The sequence below is a fragment of the Prionailurus bengalensis genome, chromosome B3 (assembly GCF_016509475.1).
Source record: "Prionailurus bengalensis isolate Pbe53 chromosome B3, Fcat_Pben_1.1_paternal_pri, whole genome shotgun sequence".
In the NCBI taxonomy this organism is placed as follows: domain Eukaryota; kingdom Metazoa; phylum Chordata; class Mammalia; order Carnivora; family Felidae; genus Prionailurus; species Prionailurus bengalensis.
Genome location: NC_057355.1, coordinates 105,054,413 through 105,069,791, shown reverse-complemented (window position 1 = coordinate 105,069,791; position 15,379 = coordinate 105,054,413). Strand labels below are relative to the sequence as shown.

The following is a 15,379-nucleotide window of genomic DNA, read 5'->3' as shown; positions in this document are numbered from 1 at the left end:
GTCCATCAAGTATCGGAATCAACTAGGACTCTGTATACAACAGACCTCAAAATGTTTGAGTATTTCCCTTTACCTTGTGTACAGTTAGTTATTCAAGTAAATGGTTGTACCTCTTTTGGCAGGGGGAAGGAATCGTAGAATCATTACTGCATATACTTGCTAGTATATTGCAGAGTCCTTCATCCTGGGAACCTGCCTTTTCTTCGTTCATAGCTGAAAGTGTATCTAAGTGCATCCTACAATCTCTGGGCTCTACTACCTCTTGTACCTTATCTGCAACTGTTCTCCCATTCACTCACTCTGCTAGTTACACTGGTCTCTTGTCATTGCTCACATACTGTTTGTTCTCTGTACTTGGAGCATTCCTTTCCTAGAGGGCTTATTCCTTTAGATGTATTCAGGTCTTTGTTCAAAATTTATTTTCTTAGACCTTGTCTGATCACGTTTACCAAAATAACCACTTTAAACCATCACTCTGCATCCTTTTTAATTTTCTTCATAGTTCTTATTTATCATGTATCTGCTCGTTTGTCTGTCATTCCCTTTCATGATATCCATAAGGGCAGAGATTTTCTCCTGCCTTGTTTACTGCTATTTCCTTGGTTTATAGAATAGTCAGTAACATCTAGTAGGCTCTCAATGAATATTTGTTGAATGAAGGAATATTGTATTTTGAGAAAATTGAAATATTTCATATGAAAAATTCTTATTTTTCTCCATGTCAGTAATATTTGTCTGTTGATGTATGAGTTTTGGGGCATATATCATTTGATAAAACTTGTGTATTGAAATTAACGAACAGTGTAACATATTTAATTAGAAATTGCAACTACTTGGGGCGCCTGGGTGGCGCAGTCGGTTAAGCGTCCGACTTCAGCCAGGTCACGATCTCACGGTCCGTGAGTTCGAGCCCCGCGTCAGGCTCTGGGCTGATGGCTTGGAGCCTGGAGCCTGTTTCCAAGTCTGTGTCACCCTCTCTCTCTGCCCCTCCCCCGTTCATGCTCTGTCTCTCTCTGTCCCAAAAATAAATAAAAACGTTGAAAAAAAAATTAAAAAAAAAAAAAAAGAAATTGCAACTACTATAGGGGCACTTGTACCCCAATGTTTATAGCAGCACTCTCAACAATAGCCAAATTATGGAAAGAGCCTAAATGTCCATCCACTGATGAATGGATAAAGAAATTGTGGTTTATATACACAATGGAGTACTACATGGCAATGAGAAAGAATGAAATATGGCCCTTTGTAGCAACGTGGATGGAACTGGAGAGTGTGATGCTAAGTGAAATAAGCCATACAGAGAAAGACAGATACCATATGGTTTCACTCTTATGTGGATCCTGAGAAACTTAACAGAAACCCATGGGGGAGGGGAAGGAAAAAAAAAGAGGTTAGAGTGGAAGAGAGCCAAAGCATAAGAGACTCTTAAAAACTGAGAACAAACTGAGGGTTGATGGGGGGTGGGGGGGGAGGGGAGGGTGGGAGATGGGTATTGAGGAGGACACCTTTTGGGATGAGCACTGGGTGTTGTATGGAAACCAATTTGACAATAAACTTCATATATTGAAAAAAAAGAAGTTGCAACTACTGAATAACTAATAAATAAAATTAACAAATGAGAACTATGATTATTAAGTATTTACATAGGTATGCGTGTGCAAAAACTGACAGGGAAAAAGAACATTACTAGGTAAAGCTATTTAATGGAAGTATTGTGGAGTTTTGGAAGAGCTGACTACTTTGTAATTAATTTAGCTTTTTTTGAAGAAAAAACTCTGGATTTTACCAAAACTGAAAACTTGGACCTTTGAAATCAGATAAATCTATATGACCTTGGATTAAATAACCTTTTTGTATCACACAATTTCACAGGTATAAAATGAATGAATATTAATAAAACCTACCTTATAGAGTTGTATTAAATGACACTAAGTATGTAAAGTGTTAGGCACCTAATAAACACTTAAAAATTAGCTGCTGTCCGCATTTTGTCATTATTTAGGAGTAATTCATATGCTTGTCAGATTTCCTGAAGTTTGTAAGTAGCTGAGTTTCTAAAGATCTAAGTATTCGCTCTAAACATAAATTCCTTGATCTTGGGGCGCCTGGGTGGCGCAGTCAGTTAAGCGTCCGACTTCAGCCAGGTCACGATCTCGCGGTCCGGGAGTTCGAGCCCCGCGTCAGGCTCTGGGCTGATGGCTCAGAGCCTGGAGCCTGTTTCCGATTCTGTGTCTCCCTCTCTCTCTGCCCCTCCCCCGTTCATGCTGTGTCTCCCTCTGTCCCCAAAATAAATAAACGTTGAAAAAAAAAATTAAAAAAAAAATAAATAAATAAATAAATAAATAAATAAATTCCTTGATCTTGAGTCAGTGTTTCCCAATTTATGTATGTAAATTAAAAATTATTAGACATATGTCAACTTTTGTTTCAACACAAATGAAATTGACTAGAGAGAGGTATGATTATCTAAATGATGATATGTTTGCTAAATGAGTTAATTGTTATTTCAGAGGGTCAAAATTTTTCCTTTGCAGGATATCTAATTCATCATTAGGGTTTAATTCTCAAACATGTCAGCACATGGATAAACTGATTTATTTTTTAAGTAGTTAACAATATTCTTTATTTTCTATGCCTTCCTCATATCAGATAGCTTTCCTATAATGGAAATCTTATGAGAGAAACTGGATTAATATAATTGCTATTTTTTAGTTATTTGACCACTATAAAAGAGCCTCTTGTAGGTACAATATAAAAAGTCTTTAAAAATTTTTAATGCCCATTTATATTGTTTTGTGTTCTTACTGTTTAGTGTTTACTTTTTGGGGGGGGGGCAGTCAGCGATATTAACAGTCGTAAAAGCTGTATGGTTTTCTTATAAGATATGATCCAGTTTGAAAGTTGATATTAGATCTTATGTATAGATAGGCATGTGACAGTTTATCAGTTGTCTGAGAAAATTATTAGTTTACATTATTGATGGGTCATACAATTAGAATGTTTATAAATTTAAGTAGAAATTTCAAAAGACATGATCAGTGATGTGTGTGGGCCTTCATGTGACAGTTTTCTCCTTTTTAGCTTCACCTGTTATCCTTACCACCTAACTTTAGGTACAGGGAGCTACTTGTAGTTTCCCATATTTGCCATTCAGTTTTACCTAGTAATAGAATAGAATGATTTAAATCTCAGCCCAACTTGTGTTGTCTTGAGTAAGTAATTAACCTCTCTTACTCTCAGTTTCCTCATCATAAAGTGAGGATGAAATAGGACCTCCCTTCTAGGTCTTAAGAGAGTAGTAAATGAGGTAATGCGTGTAAACTGTTTACGTGAGCTGTTATTCTTGTTGGTACATATTCCTGTTTTTGGTACATATTCCTGTTTTTATGATGATGGTTATCCATAGTCTGACTGAAATTCATCCTCCCATTCCTCCTCTCACATCAGACTCACGTCAGTGAACCAGTCTCTCGAGTACCAGTGTGATGATAATGATAAAAAGAGCAAACTTGTTATCTGTTGGCGTTAATAGTCACCTCTCTTGTTCCATCCAGATAAGCTCTTTGTGATCTATCCATCTCTCAGTTCCACAACTAGGTTAAGTTCTATCTTCTTTTTCCCTAACGATCTGGAAAGATATTTATTCCATTTTTGTCTGGATGATTTTTCTTCTTTCTTTTGGTCTCAGCTTAAGTGTTAAGCTCTCAGAAAGTTTGCCAGTTGTAATTCCTGTGTCTCACCAGTCTTCTATCCCTTAGTGTCTTCCTGTCATCTCTGTTTCTGTTGTATAGTCTTGGATCCAGGACTTTTTTTTTTTTCCCTTACATTTATCACAGTTGTAACTAGTTATTTCTGTAATTGTTTAATGTTGGCATCCTTACCTAGAAGATCATTTCTTTGAGGCCTTTCAGGAACCCTGTCTATTGAATTACAATTTGTATTCTCAATACCCACCACTGTGCCCAGCACGTAGCAGTTGCTCAGCAAAATTTGCTGAATTAATAAATAACCCCTTTTTTGTTGTCCAACTACCTGTTGAGGTAGCAACTTATTCAGCAGTGTTAATATTAAAGTTTGGGCACAGGTTCTTAATTTTACTTATCACATACTTTTGCATTCTTTATAATTTCTTCTCTATTAGGTTGTGAGTTTCCTGAGGTTGCAGTTTTTTAATACATCTTTTTATTCCAAAGCCTAACAGCGTGCTTGGCACTGGAAATTTTATTGTTTAATGAATGTTTATCAATGAAAATATGTTTTTAAGATATGATTAACAAATAGAAAATTTTGCAGATAATAAGAATTCAGACTGGAATCACCAGCAAATGGTAGTAGTCTAAGTTACATGCTAAGTGGGAAGCAATACAGGATACCCATTTACACGAAAGAAGATGGTATGAAAAATATGTACACTAGCGTGTATTAGTCTAAAAAATTCATTGTCAGCTGCTAATGGTAAAGATTTGAGTGTTTATTTTCTTGATTGGATCATCTGCTCTAATATTCTTTTTTTCATAATAAATGCTTTTTTTCTCAGAAAATTTAGAAAATTTTGTATCCTACTTTTTTCAGTATTATAGATGAAGATTTTTTTCTCATTGCATGATTTTTCAGCATGATTTTATTTTTAAAAAAAAAATTTTTTTTTTCAACGTTTATTTATTTTTGCGACAGAGAGAGACAGAGCATGAACGGGGGAGGGGCAGAGAGAGAGGGAGACACAGAATCGGAAACAGGCTCCAGGCTCCGAGCCATCAGCCCAGAGCCCGACGCGGGGCTCGAACTCCCGGACCGCGAGATCGTGACCTGGCTGAAGTCGGACGCTTAACCGACTGCGCCACCCAGGCGCCCCTGATTTTTCAGCATGATTTTAATAGGAACATGGTTTTCATCCTGGAAGTTTGTCATAAATTTTCAATAATGATTTCATTAAGTATTTATATGAACAATTTTTCAGTATTGTACATAATACTTAGTGGATGTTCTGTAAAAAATTTTGTGTTCATATCTGCTTTTCCCTTAGAATTTTAAAAGTAGAATTACTAGGTTAAAGGGTATGAGTATTTGTAAAACTTTATGTTACTAAATCATTATTTATTATCCTTTAAAAATATTGTACATGTTAGATTAGATGAGAGTGTGAATTTCAGTTTACCCTCTCCGATATTGCATATTATAATTACCAAAACCAAAACAAAACAAAAAACCCACCCACTTTGCCAGAGTGTGAGGTTAAAAACAAAAGTGATAATTTGACCTCATTTGGTTACTAGTGAAGCCACATATATTTCATGTTTCTTGTATTTCTTCTATAAATTGTGTCCTTTGCTCATTTTTCCACTGGGATGTTCTAACTAGTCATGATACTGTTCTGATATTTTAATATCCTAATTTTTATTAATTTGATTTTTTTCAATTGAAAAAGCCTTGTACATTTTAATGTAGATGTATTTAAATGATAATTTAATTCTGTTTTAAGTTCTCACATAGTAGAACCTGTTTAAGTTTTGCAAGTAGCATTAAGTTATCTTCTATGAAACTTTTTAAAAGAACACTTATTTTGTATACTAGGAGCCTTTTGTGGCAGATGAGTATATTGAAAGACTTGTGTGGAGAACCCCAGGAGGAGGCTCTAGAGGGGGACCTGAAGCTTTTGATCCCAAAAGGTGAAGTAAAAATGTTTTTCCCCATAGATCCACCTAGTTCAAGTTTCTGTTTGGAATAGAGGTGACTACTGAAATTCCTTTCAACGTTTATGTAAAGGGGTTTTAGTTAACAGTTGGACGATAAAGACACAAGCATTAGAAGTCAGGAATTGATTTATTTTCTTTTATATTTCTTTTAGAGAAGGATTTTAACTGGTATGAGGGGAGGAATTTTATTGTGTTATAAGAATTTAATATTTTCTTCAATTAGTAATAAATCAGAAAACGTTGGTTCTACCTGTAAAATAAAAACATGTTGAATATGTTGTTTTAAGTGTAGTTATAAATCAGAGGAACAGAAAGTCATTGCCCTGGAATGCACAATATTATTTTTATATAGCATGTTTATCATTTTGACTGTTTTCTATAACATTGGTTTCTATTCTGGCAGAGATTCTGAGTGAGGTTTTCATTCATGTTAAAGATAATTCCTAAGATGCTATAGAGAAAATTAACATCATTCCTACCTTAAGAAATGCTTATTAATATTCTGTTACAGATGAACTGGTCAGTTCCTAATGATTAATCATAGATGGATTGATACATACTCTGATTTTCCTCTACTAGGCTATTAGAAGAATTTGTAAATCATATTCAAGAACTCCAGATAATGGATGAAAGGATTCAAAGGAAAGTAGAGAAACTAGAGCAACAGTGTCAGAAAGAAGCCAAGGAATTTGCCAAGAAGGTACAAGAGCTCCAGAAAAGCAATCAGGTAAACACTGATTAAGCAATGAATAGTTTATACAGATTATATTTTTATTCCCTTCCACTATTAAGTTCTTAAAGAACTCTAGTCAGATAATAGTAACCATTGAGGTTTCTCTCCACCGTTTGCATCCCTGGGGAAAAATGTCAATGAATTGTTGTGAGGTACTCTTAGCACAGACTTGCTGTTGATCCATGGTTTGGGATCACAGTATTCCCTTCTTAGGTTGGAGTGGCATCCAGTACAGTCACAGTGCATTCTTTAAAGAATGTCACTTTAGCTGACCTGCATTTTTAGGGGCTCATGATTAGCTTGGATATTTAAGTGTCATTTGCATTCTCATTTAAACATAAAACAAAGCAGTAACAGAACAGTATTGCCTGGATCACATTTTTCCCTGATCTGGGAAGTTTTACAGAAGTCACGGAATATGTGTCCCCGTGAGAATTGTAGTATAACATGGGGAAAGTGAATGCAGTACTCTTCCTCAATCCATTTTGAAGTAAAATCAAATCACAGCCTGGCCCTGGGGTAAGTAGGCCAAATTTCTTAGCCCTTCTTAGGTCCTACACTGAATCTGGAATCTGTGAACCCCTTTTATGGCCTGGGCCTGATCTGGAACTTGATTGCCCTGTATAACTGTAGTTCATGGAGCATTGTGTAGCATTGCTGCCTCCCAGGGGCTGTTTGTTCTTTAGTGTTAGGGATTAGCAAACTGATTTCTGCTCAGATTTTATTTAGTTAGATTCCTTCGCTTAAGCATATATGGCTGTGAGAAAACATTTAATGAAGTCAGTAGTTTACATAAGATAGAGGATGTGTTTTTACATAGTCAAAGTGATAGATTCCAAATACTTCCAATGCAGTTTTCTCTTGGTAATAATAATGGTATTATTAGTTAACCTAACAAGCTCTGGAGATAAGTCTGCTCTGCCACTTACTAGCAACTTAACTTCCCTGTGCTTTAGTTTTTTTCATCTATAAAAATAGGTGGTTACAACGATTAAATAAGTTAATACATATAATATGCTTAGAACAGTGTCTGGCCCAGAGGAAGTCCTTAGTGAATGTTTGCCTCTCCCCCCCGACCCCCATCTTAACTTAAAGTAAGAGTGAAGTGTCATACTGAATTATCACCAATTTTGTTATTGGCAGTTCTAAGGCATTCATTGTGTATAATTTTCATATCCCACAGAACAATCTCTATAGTCAGAGGAAAAATATGTTAGGAAGTATTGTACCTTTGCTTCATTTAAATAATTGTTATAGTCTTTTCTGTTTTCAAAACTGGGCAAGAACCATCTTACCTTATTTCTAATGTTGGCATTGCTCTTCAAATATTTAAAATATGTGTTAACTACTCTATTTATTTTTGAGAGAGAGAGAGAGAAAGCACGAGCAGGAGAGGGGCAAAGAGAGAGGAAGAGAGAGAATCCCAAGCAGGCTCTGTCAGTGCAGAACCAGACATGGGCCTCAATCTCACAAAGCATGAGATCATGACCTGAGCCAAAATAAAGAGTTGGACGCTTAACCAAATGCGCCACCCAGGTCTCCCAATATTCTATTTTTAATTAGTGTTTTTCACGTCTGACGTATTTTGACTTCGCGTGATGGCAAGCAAATTGTCCAGATCATGGGTCCCTTTGATGCTTAGTTCATTGTTTTCAGGACTAAATGGTACTGGGAATGTTGTTAAACAGGATACTGTTTTGTTTCTAAACAAATGTTGATAAAATGTTTTAATAGTTAAAGGTAGAAAAGTGTGCAAGTTTGTTAAAAAGTTTTCAGATCATGTTATGCTGCTAATGGGCATAAGTTGGTTTTGTAGTTTACCTCATATATAACTCCTATATTATCTTCAGTTACCTAAGTTAGAGAGTAGGGATGAGATTGGTGCTCTGGGCTTGATATGAATTAATTTATAAACTGGATTCTCTGATTATATTTTATGCTTGTGTACATTTTTCCTAGGTTGCCTTCCAACATTTCCAAGAACTAGATGAGCACATCAGCTATGTAGCAACCAAGGTCTGTCACCTTGGAGACCAGTTGGAAGGGGTAAACACACCTAGACAACGGGCAGTGGAGGCTCAGAAATTGATGAAATACTTCAATGAGTTTCTAGATGGAGAATTGAAATCTGATGTTTTTACAAATTCTGAAAAGGTGAGCACTATCAGAATGATAAAAGCAAGCTGCATCATTAATAGCAATGCCCTAATTATTACTTTCAAATCACTGAGTAGCTGATTTATTGAAACTTTTTATTGTTCTGAAATGTGTATTAGTACACTTGCCTGCAGATTCCTGATGAAGTGTGTATATTCAGATTTTTAACTACGGGATTGTCTTGGCATTTTTGTTTATAGAATTATGTGTGGTTTGGAAATGCTGAGGTAACTATGTTAATAGTTCTTTCCCATAATTGACTTTTAATATTAACAGAATTTAATAGTTATATTCTGTTGGGTTTAGGGGGTGGTGTGACCTAAATCATTGATAAGCTGAAATATCTTTCTGCACAAGGAATTCAGAGTTTCTGGTTTCTGTTGCTTGAATAAAGAGCTCTAGTTTGGACCAAAGAGATTGGAAAAATCTGAATTGTTTATGTTAATCCTTTTCATGGCACTAGTCACTTAATACTGGTCTGAGGGTACATGGTATTGACTGTTCTGCAATCTTGAAAGAAGGTTGTTTAGCTGACTTTCTTCCCCCCCCCCCCCCCCCCCCCACTGTATGTCACAGTGACATACAGACAAGGAGAGAAGAGATAACTAAAACCAGAATGTTATGTTCACTATTGTTTGGCAACAGTTTGTTTGGCCCTGCTGTTGTCCCCTTTGCTTGCCAGACTTCACATGAGTGCTTGGTTAGAAAGATCTGTGTTAATGTTTTTAGCTCTTGCTTCATGTTTGTAAGAGTCTCTTTGTTTTTTAGTGTAAAAGAAAGTGAGTGATCATAAATCAGTTACTGAAGGTGTGCCAAAATTCAGTACTTAATTGAAACTTAAAGAAAAAGAGAATATTGTATAACTCCCCCCACACATTAGTGTAAGTAAGCATGGTCAAATATTTGCATTTCAAGAACTTTAGACCCTTGGCCTGAATCCTTTAGTTCCACCACTTAAAGAAGTACACTTCTGTACCATATTTCATTCAGGAGACTTCATATTCAACTCTATATTTGCTTTTAGAACAAGTTTTATAAATTTATGTGTTTATTAAATGATAGGTATTTTAGCTGTTTTATTTATATATTCATTCAGTTCAGCTTAAAGTGGGATATATGCAGCAATATGATCTGAATTATTTTCATAAATCTTGTTTGTCTTTTTTGGGTTCATAAACCAGAAGAGACACTTAGGCTTTCAGCAAGCAATGATTTTAATTTTTTCAGAGTAAACTTGAACTGCAAGTTTCACTGGGAAGGGATTATGGCATTATAAAATCACAAAATTTCAATACTAGAAAGACAGATGTTTATGTTTTATTGATTCATTTATTGATGATAATGTATTTCTGTTGCTCACAAGGTTTTATTTGTATGGATTTTAAAAGATAATTGTTGGAGTGAGGGTCTATTGGCATACATAGGGGATTATTATTTTTTTCAAATATAAAGATATATTTGGTATGTATAGGGTTTGTTTTTTTAATTATTGCTTTCGTTTATTTTTGAATAGATAAAGGAGGCAGCCGACATCATTCAGAAGTTGCACCTAATTGCCCAAGAGTTACCTTTTGACAGGCAAGTTCATTTCTCAAGAGCTAATTTGCATGTATGCTATAATTTATAAAGTTTTATTTTCCCTGTATGTTTTTGCTTATTCAACAAGAGTTTATTGAGTACCTCCTTTGTACAAGCATAGTATATAAGAGTTGATTGAAAAAATATAGTTTCTTAATATCTAAATTTAGTGGTATACTTTGAAATACTTTCAACCTTTTGTCTTTTTTTTTTTTTAAGTTTATTTTATCTTGAGAGAGAGTGCGTGCGTGTGCAAACAGGTCAGGGGTAGAGAGAGAGGGAGAGAGAGAGAATCCCAAGCAGTCTCCACACTGCCAGCAGAACCCCAGACACAAGACTTGATCTCATGAACCCATGAACCGTGAGATCATGACCTGAGCCATGATCAAGAGTCAGACACTTAACTGATGGAGTCACCCAGGTGCCCCTCTTTGTCTTTCTTCTGAAAAAAAAATTGCTGAAGAATTTTGAAATTTCCTAAAGTGATGTTTTAAATTTTCATTTTTTTTGGACTCTGATAAGCTGGAATGGAGGGAATGGGGAAAGTTTAAACATGGGGCCATTCAGCTGCTTTTTCTTATATCTAGATGAGAGTCCTTAAACTTTATGGAGTTTTAGACACCTTAAAAGTTGATGAAAGCTAAAAAAGTTTCTTCAGAAAATTCAGATCCACACAGATTGTTATAAGCAACTTCGTGGGATTTTAGACTCTTTAGCCTAGCCACAGACTCCTCCTTAGGGACTTCAAAATTGGACCATTTCCTTAAATGGGTAAAATGTGTAGATCACAATAAGTTGCCTGATAATTGTTGGATAATCTCTCCATTCTATTCTGCATATACTCATCTTCTCCTATTTCTCAGTTACATATTTCTCTTACAATTCTCTTTTAGTCTCTGCCAAGCCTTGGAGTTGAATATATGTCCTAATTAGTTTTAATTCTTTCACAGAGATCAGTATGGCCTTACATGCATTCTGTTCCACCATGACTTTGATACATCAGTTTTGTATAACTCTACTTTTTAAAAAATTTTTTTTAATGTTTATTTATTTTTGAGGGAGAGACAGATTGCGAGTGAGAGTGGGTTAGGGGCAGAGAGAGAGGGAGACACAGAATCTGGAGCAGGCTCCGGGCTCCAACCTGTCAGCACAGAGCCCGACGCGGGGTTCGAACTCACGAGCTGTGAGATCATGACCTGAGCCAAAGTCGGATGCTCAACCAACTGAGCCACACAAGCACCCCTGTACAACTCTACATTTTTATCACCTTCTTTATCTGTCTTTGCCATCTCTTTTGCCAACCATCCTCCTCTCTCTCCAAACTGATTACATAGGATCTCTCAACATTACTTTTTCATAATGTACATTCTCCCTTGATATTTAAGATTTTAAAAAATTCTAGTGTAGGGGCGCCTGGGTGGCTCAGTCGGTTGAGCGGCCGACTTCGGCTCAGGTCATGATCTCGCAGTCCGTGAGTTCGAGCCCCGCGTCGGGCTCTGTGCTGACAGCTCAGAGCCTGGAGCCTGTTTCGGATTCTGTGTCTCCCTCTCTCTGACCCGACCCCGTTCATGCTCTGTCTCTCTCTGCCTCAAAAATAAACGTTAAAAAAAAAAAAATTAAAAAAAAATTCTAGTGTATGGTAGTATGTAATATTTTAGTTTTTGAATTTGCAAAGATTGGATGGTTCGTCTGTAACACACATTGCTGGGTCCTTTTTATGACTTCTATTTTATGTTTCATATACTGTTCTTGTTATTTTTCTTTTAAATAACAGTAATGGAATTTTTTTTTATGAAAAAAATCCCAACAGAAGGGGCAAATAAACAAGTAGGAATTTAAAATGTTAGCGAATAGGGCCACCTGGGTGGCTCAGTCGGTTAAACATCCGACTTCGGCTTGGTCATGATCTTAGGTTTCATGAGTTCAAGTTCTGCATTGGGTGAGCTTGAGCCCCTGCTCTGAGCTCCACATTGACAGTGTGGAGCCTGCATGGGAATTTCTCTCCCCCTCTCTCTGCTCCTCGCTCACTTGTGCACATTCTCTCTCTCAAAAATAAATAAATTAAAAAAAAATCTTTTAAAAACTTGTTAGTGAATATAAGCAGAGACAATAGCTCAGTGTTGGGGCTGGTGGGGTTGTTAATGCCTCATATAGAACATCTCCCTCTTTAACAAGTTATTGGTTATTCAGAGTGAATTTCATAAATGAGAACTAGCCGCCCCATCTGAATGGCCCAAATTCAGTTTTGTTACCTGGCATGCTTACTATCAGTACTCTTTCCCTCCTGGTTGGCTGACCAGGTTGGCTGACTAGCTGGTTTGTTTGCTTTCCTTCTTTCCTTCCTCCCTTCCCCCCTCCCTCCCTTCCTTCTTTCCTCTCGTCTTCCCTTTTCCCCTCCCTTCCTTCTTTCCTTGATGATGACCTTTAGTACAAAGGTTTCCCTTACACTCCCAGACCCCGTTTCCCCTTTTATTAACATCTTAGATTACTGTGGTACATTTTTCTCTAGTATGAACCTCATCATTGGTTTTTATTTTCCAGATTTTCAGAAGTAAAATCCAAAATTGCGAGTAAGTGGAGTTTGATTTATTTAATAGTTGTGGATAGGTGATAAAAATACTTCTGTAAAAGAAAAATAGTAAAAGGAGAGATAGTGGGAACAATGTTATCTTCTCACCATATCCCTGAGTTTGACTCCTCTTCCTTGAAGCAGTCATTACCAGGTTCTTAGGTATTCTTCTAGAATATCCTATGGATATACAAGCATGGGACATAAATCACATATACATGTGTAGAATTTAGTCCTACTGTCCCTGGTTATTTTTAAATAATTGGTAGCATCCTATACAAATAGCTTTATACCTTGTGTTTTTAATTTAACAGTGTATCTTGGAGGTTGTTTTGTATCCATGTATCTGTAAAGTAGGTTCTTTGTCTTAAAAGCTAAGAGCTTTTAACTTAAAAGCTCGTGTGAGCATTTCAGTATCTTTATAACTGCTTACATGATTAGTTTTATCCTTTCCAATCTTTGGATTATATTTTAAGCAGATCATTCTGGGTCTCTGGAAAAGCCATTATATTTGCAGGCTCCCATGGTAATTTGAGTCATGTTTGGGAGACCATTGCATAGAAGGTTCAGAGAGCCACCTATTTTCCCAAAAGTGTTATAATAAGAATGACATAGATAGTTGGACTTCTTGGCAACGTTTCTGATTACTGTAGATTAACACAGCATTCAAGTTTTCACACAGAACATTAGTAGCGTCAATAATGTAGTGAATCAGACACCATGTATTATCTTAAGGTGATATTTAGTGTTAAATCCACGATAGTTCATGGTAAAGACATCTGAATTCTAGTAAAGAGTTCTGTAGTCCTCTTCACCATTTCTACAGCTTTATGTTTAAGATTTTTCCTATCTCATACTATCAGAAATGACATCCAGAGGTTTATCTCACTCAGCTGCTTTTTTAAGTAACAGTGGTAAGTGGTAGTCAGACCAAGGGAGTTCAGCTGTTTTCCTGGTTGGGAAGATTTCTTTGTCTTTAAAAATATAGATTTATATTATATCATAGTGTATTTTAGGGGCTAGACTCACTGCCTATAATCACATATTGTTTTTATAAGTCTTTCAAAAGAAGGCTAGATCCATAGTCATTTTATTTGTAAATAATTCATGTGCTTGTAAATAACTTGCATACGTTGTCCCATTGTAGCTGAATTACTTCCTTTTTACTTTTAGGTAAATACCATGATTTAGAATGCCAACTGATTCAGGAGTTTACCAGTGCTCAAAGAAGAGGTGAAATCTCCAGAATGCGAGAAGTAGCAGCAGTTTTGCTTCATTTTAAGGTAAATAGTAATTATTAAAAATGAAGATTAATCTTCAAGATTGTGGAGATTATATAAATTCTATATATTATAGTCACCGATTATCCTGTTAGTTGTATGACTCTCACAGTGATTATTTTTGGATATTTTGGATAATTTATGGAAGAGATATGAAATATACATTTAAATTGTATTTAATGTATTTAATTTAATGTATTTATTTTAATTTAATGTATTTATAATGTATTTATGTATTAATTTAATGTATTTAATTTAATTTAAATGTATATTTCATATCTCTTCCATAAATTATGTTAAATTTTAGGTATTTAATATTATATTCAATAAAATTTTATCAATGACTTTTTATATTGGTTGACATAGAAAATCATACTGTCTTCTTGTCTTTTTATTTTTTTCAGTCAAACATGTTATGAAATAGGTCAAAAGTAAAAAGATTTAGCTTTAAATATCTGGTGGAATGTAGGAGCCAGAGATTAGATGGAATATAATTAGTAAAAGACTTAAATCCAGAAGATCTTAGGTGGTAATACAAAGAAATACTATCTTCTTGGATTTTGAATTAGGGAGAGTATCCCTATAAAGAAATTAAAGAAATAGTGCTTTGCAATTTGTTTCCTTTTTTTTTTTTTTTCAGAGAGAGAATGCAAATGGGGTAGGGGGGCAGAGGGAGAGGGAGTGGGAATGGGAGAGAGAGAGAGAGAAAATGAATCTTAAACAGGCTCAGCACAGAGCCTGATATGGGGCTTGATTCCATGAGTCTGGGATCATGACCCAAGCCGAAATCAAGAGTCGGACTCTCAACCACCTGAGCCACCCAGGTACCCCCGATCTGTTTATATTTGTATCTGAGTAGGAAATAGGAGTTTTTTGTTGGACTTTACACTTACAAGTAACATATTAAGTATTGAGAATGGCTCTTGACACAATAGTGTACTTTGGCATTGCTTACTTTCCTTGTTTTTATGTATGATTTGTTAATGGACAAAAGTCATTATAGAGAGCTTAATATGACACATTATTTTGTTTAAATACATTCTGCTAAAATAGATTTAATTTTAAAAGTAAATTTCCGGAATGCCAGTTAAATACAGCTCTGTTCAGAGTCTTGCAAGGGAACACAAATGCTTTGAATCCAAGAGTGGAAAGAAGGAAATATATATATATATATTAATATGAAATACATAATGTACTTATATATATATATTAAAAACCTTTTCTCAAGACTGAATCTGTGTGTGTGTGGGTGCATGCATGCATATACATGTTTTGGAGTTGAAGGAGATTGGCTAGGTGATCATAGGGCAAAATGACTACAAAAAACTCATACCAGTTTTCTTCTTTCATTCTAAAATCTTGCAAGGAT

At 35.6% G+C, this 15,379-nt stretch overlaps 1 protein-coding gene across 1 annotated transcript in view; it reads left to right on the top strand.

Annotated features, from left to right (window-relative positions):
• The window catches only part of EXOC5 (exocyst complex component 5), a 60,823-nt gene that overhangs the window by 15,757 nt on the left and 29,687 nt on the right, over window positions 1-15,379 (top strand). Inside the window, exons 2-7 of the mRNA XM_043556244.1 lie at window positions 5,572-5,666; window positions 6,273-6,420; window positions 8,386-8,580; window positions 10,097-10,161; window positions 12,703-12,731; window positions 13,904-14,013. Of these exons, the coding sequence (XP_043412179.1) occupies window positions 5,572-5,666; window positions 6,273-6,420; window positions 8,386-8,580; window positions 10,097-10,161; window positions 12,703-12,731; window positions 13,904-14,013 (642 nt within the window). The remainder of the gene's footprint in view (window positions 1-5,571; window positions 5,667-6,272; window positions 6,421-8,385; window positions 8,581-10,096; window positions 10,162-12,702; window positions 12,732-13,903; window positions 14,014-15,379) is intronic.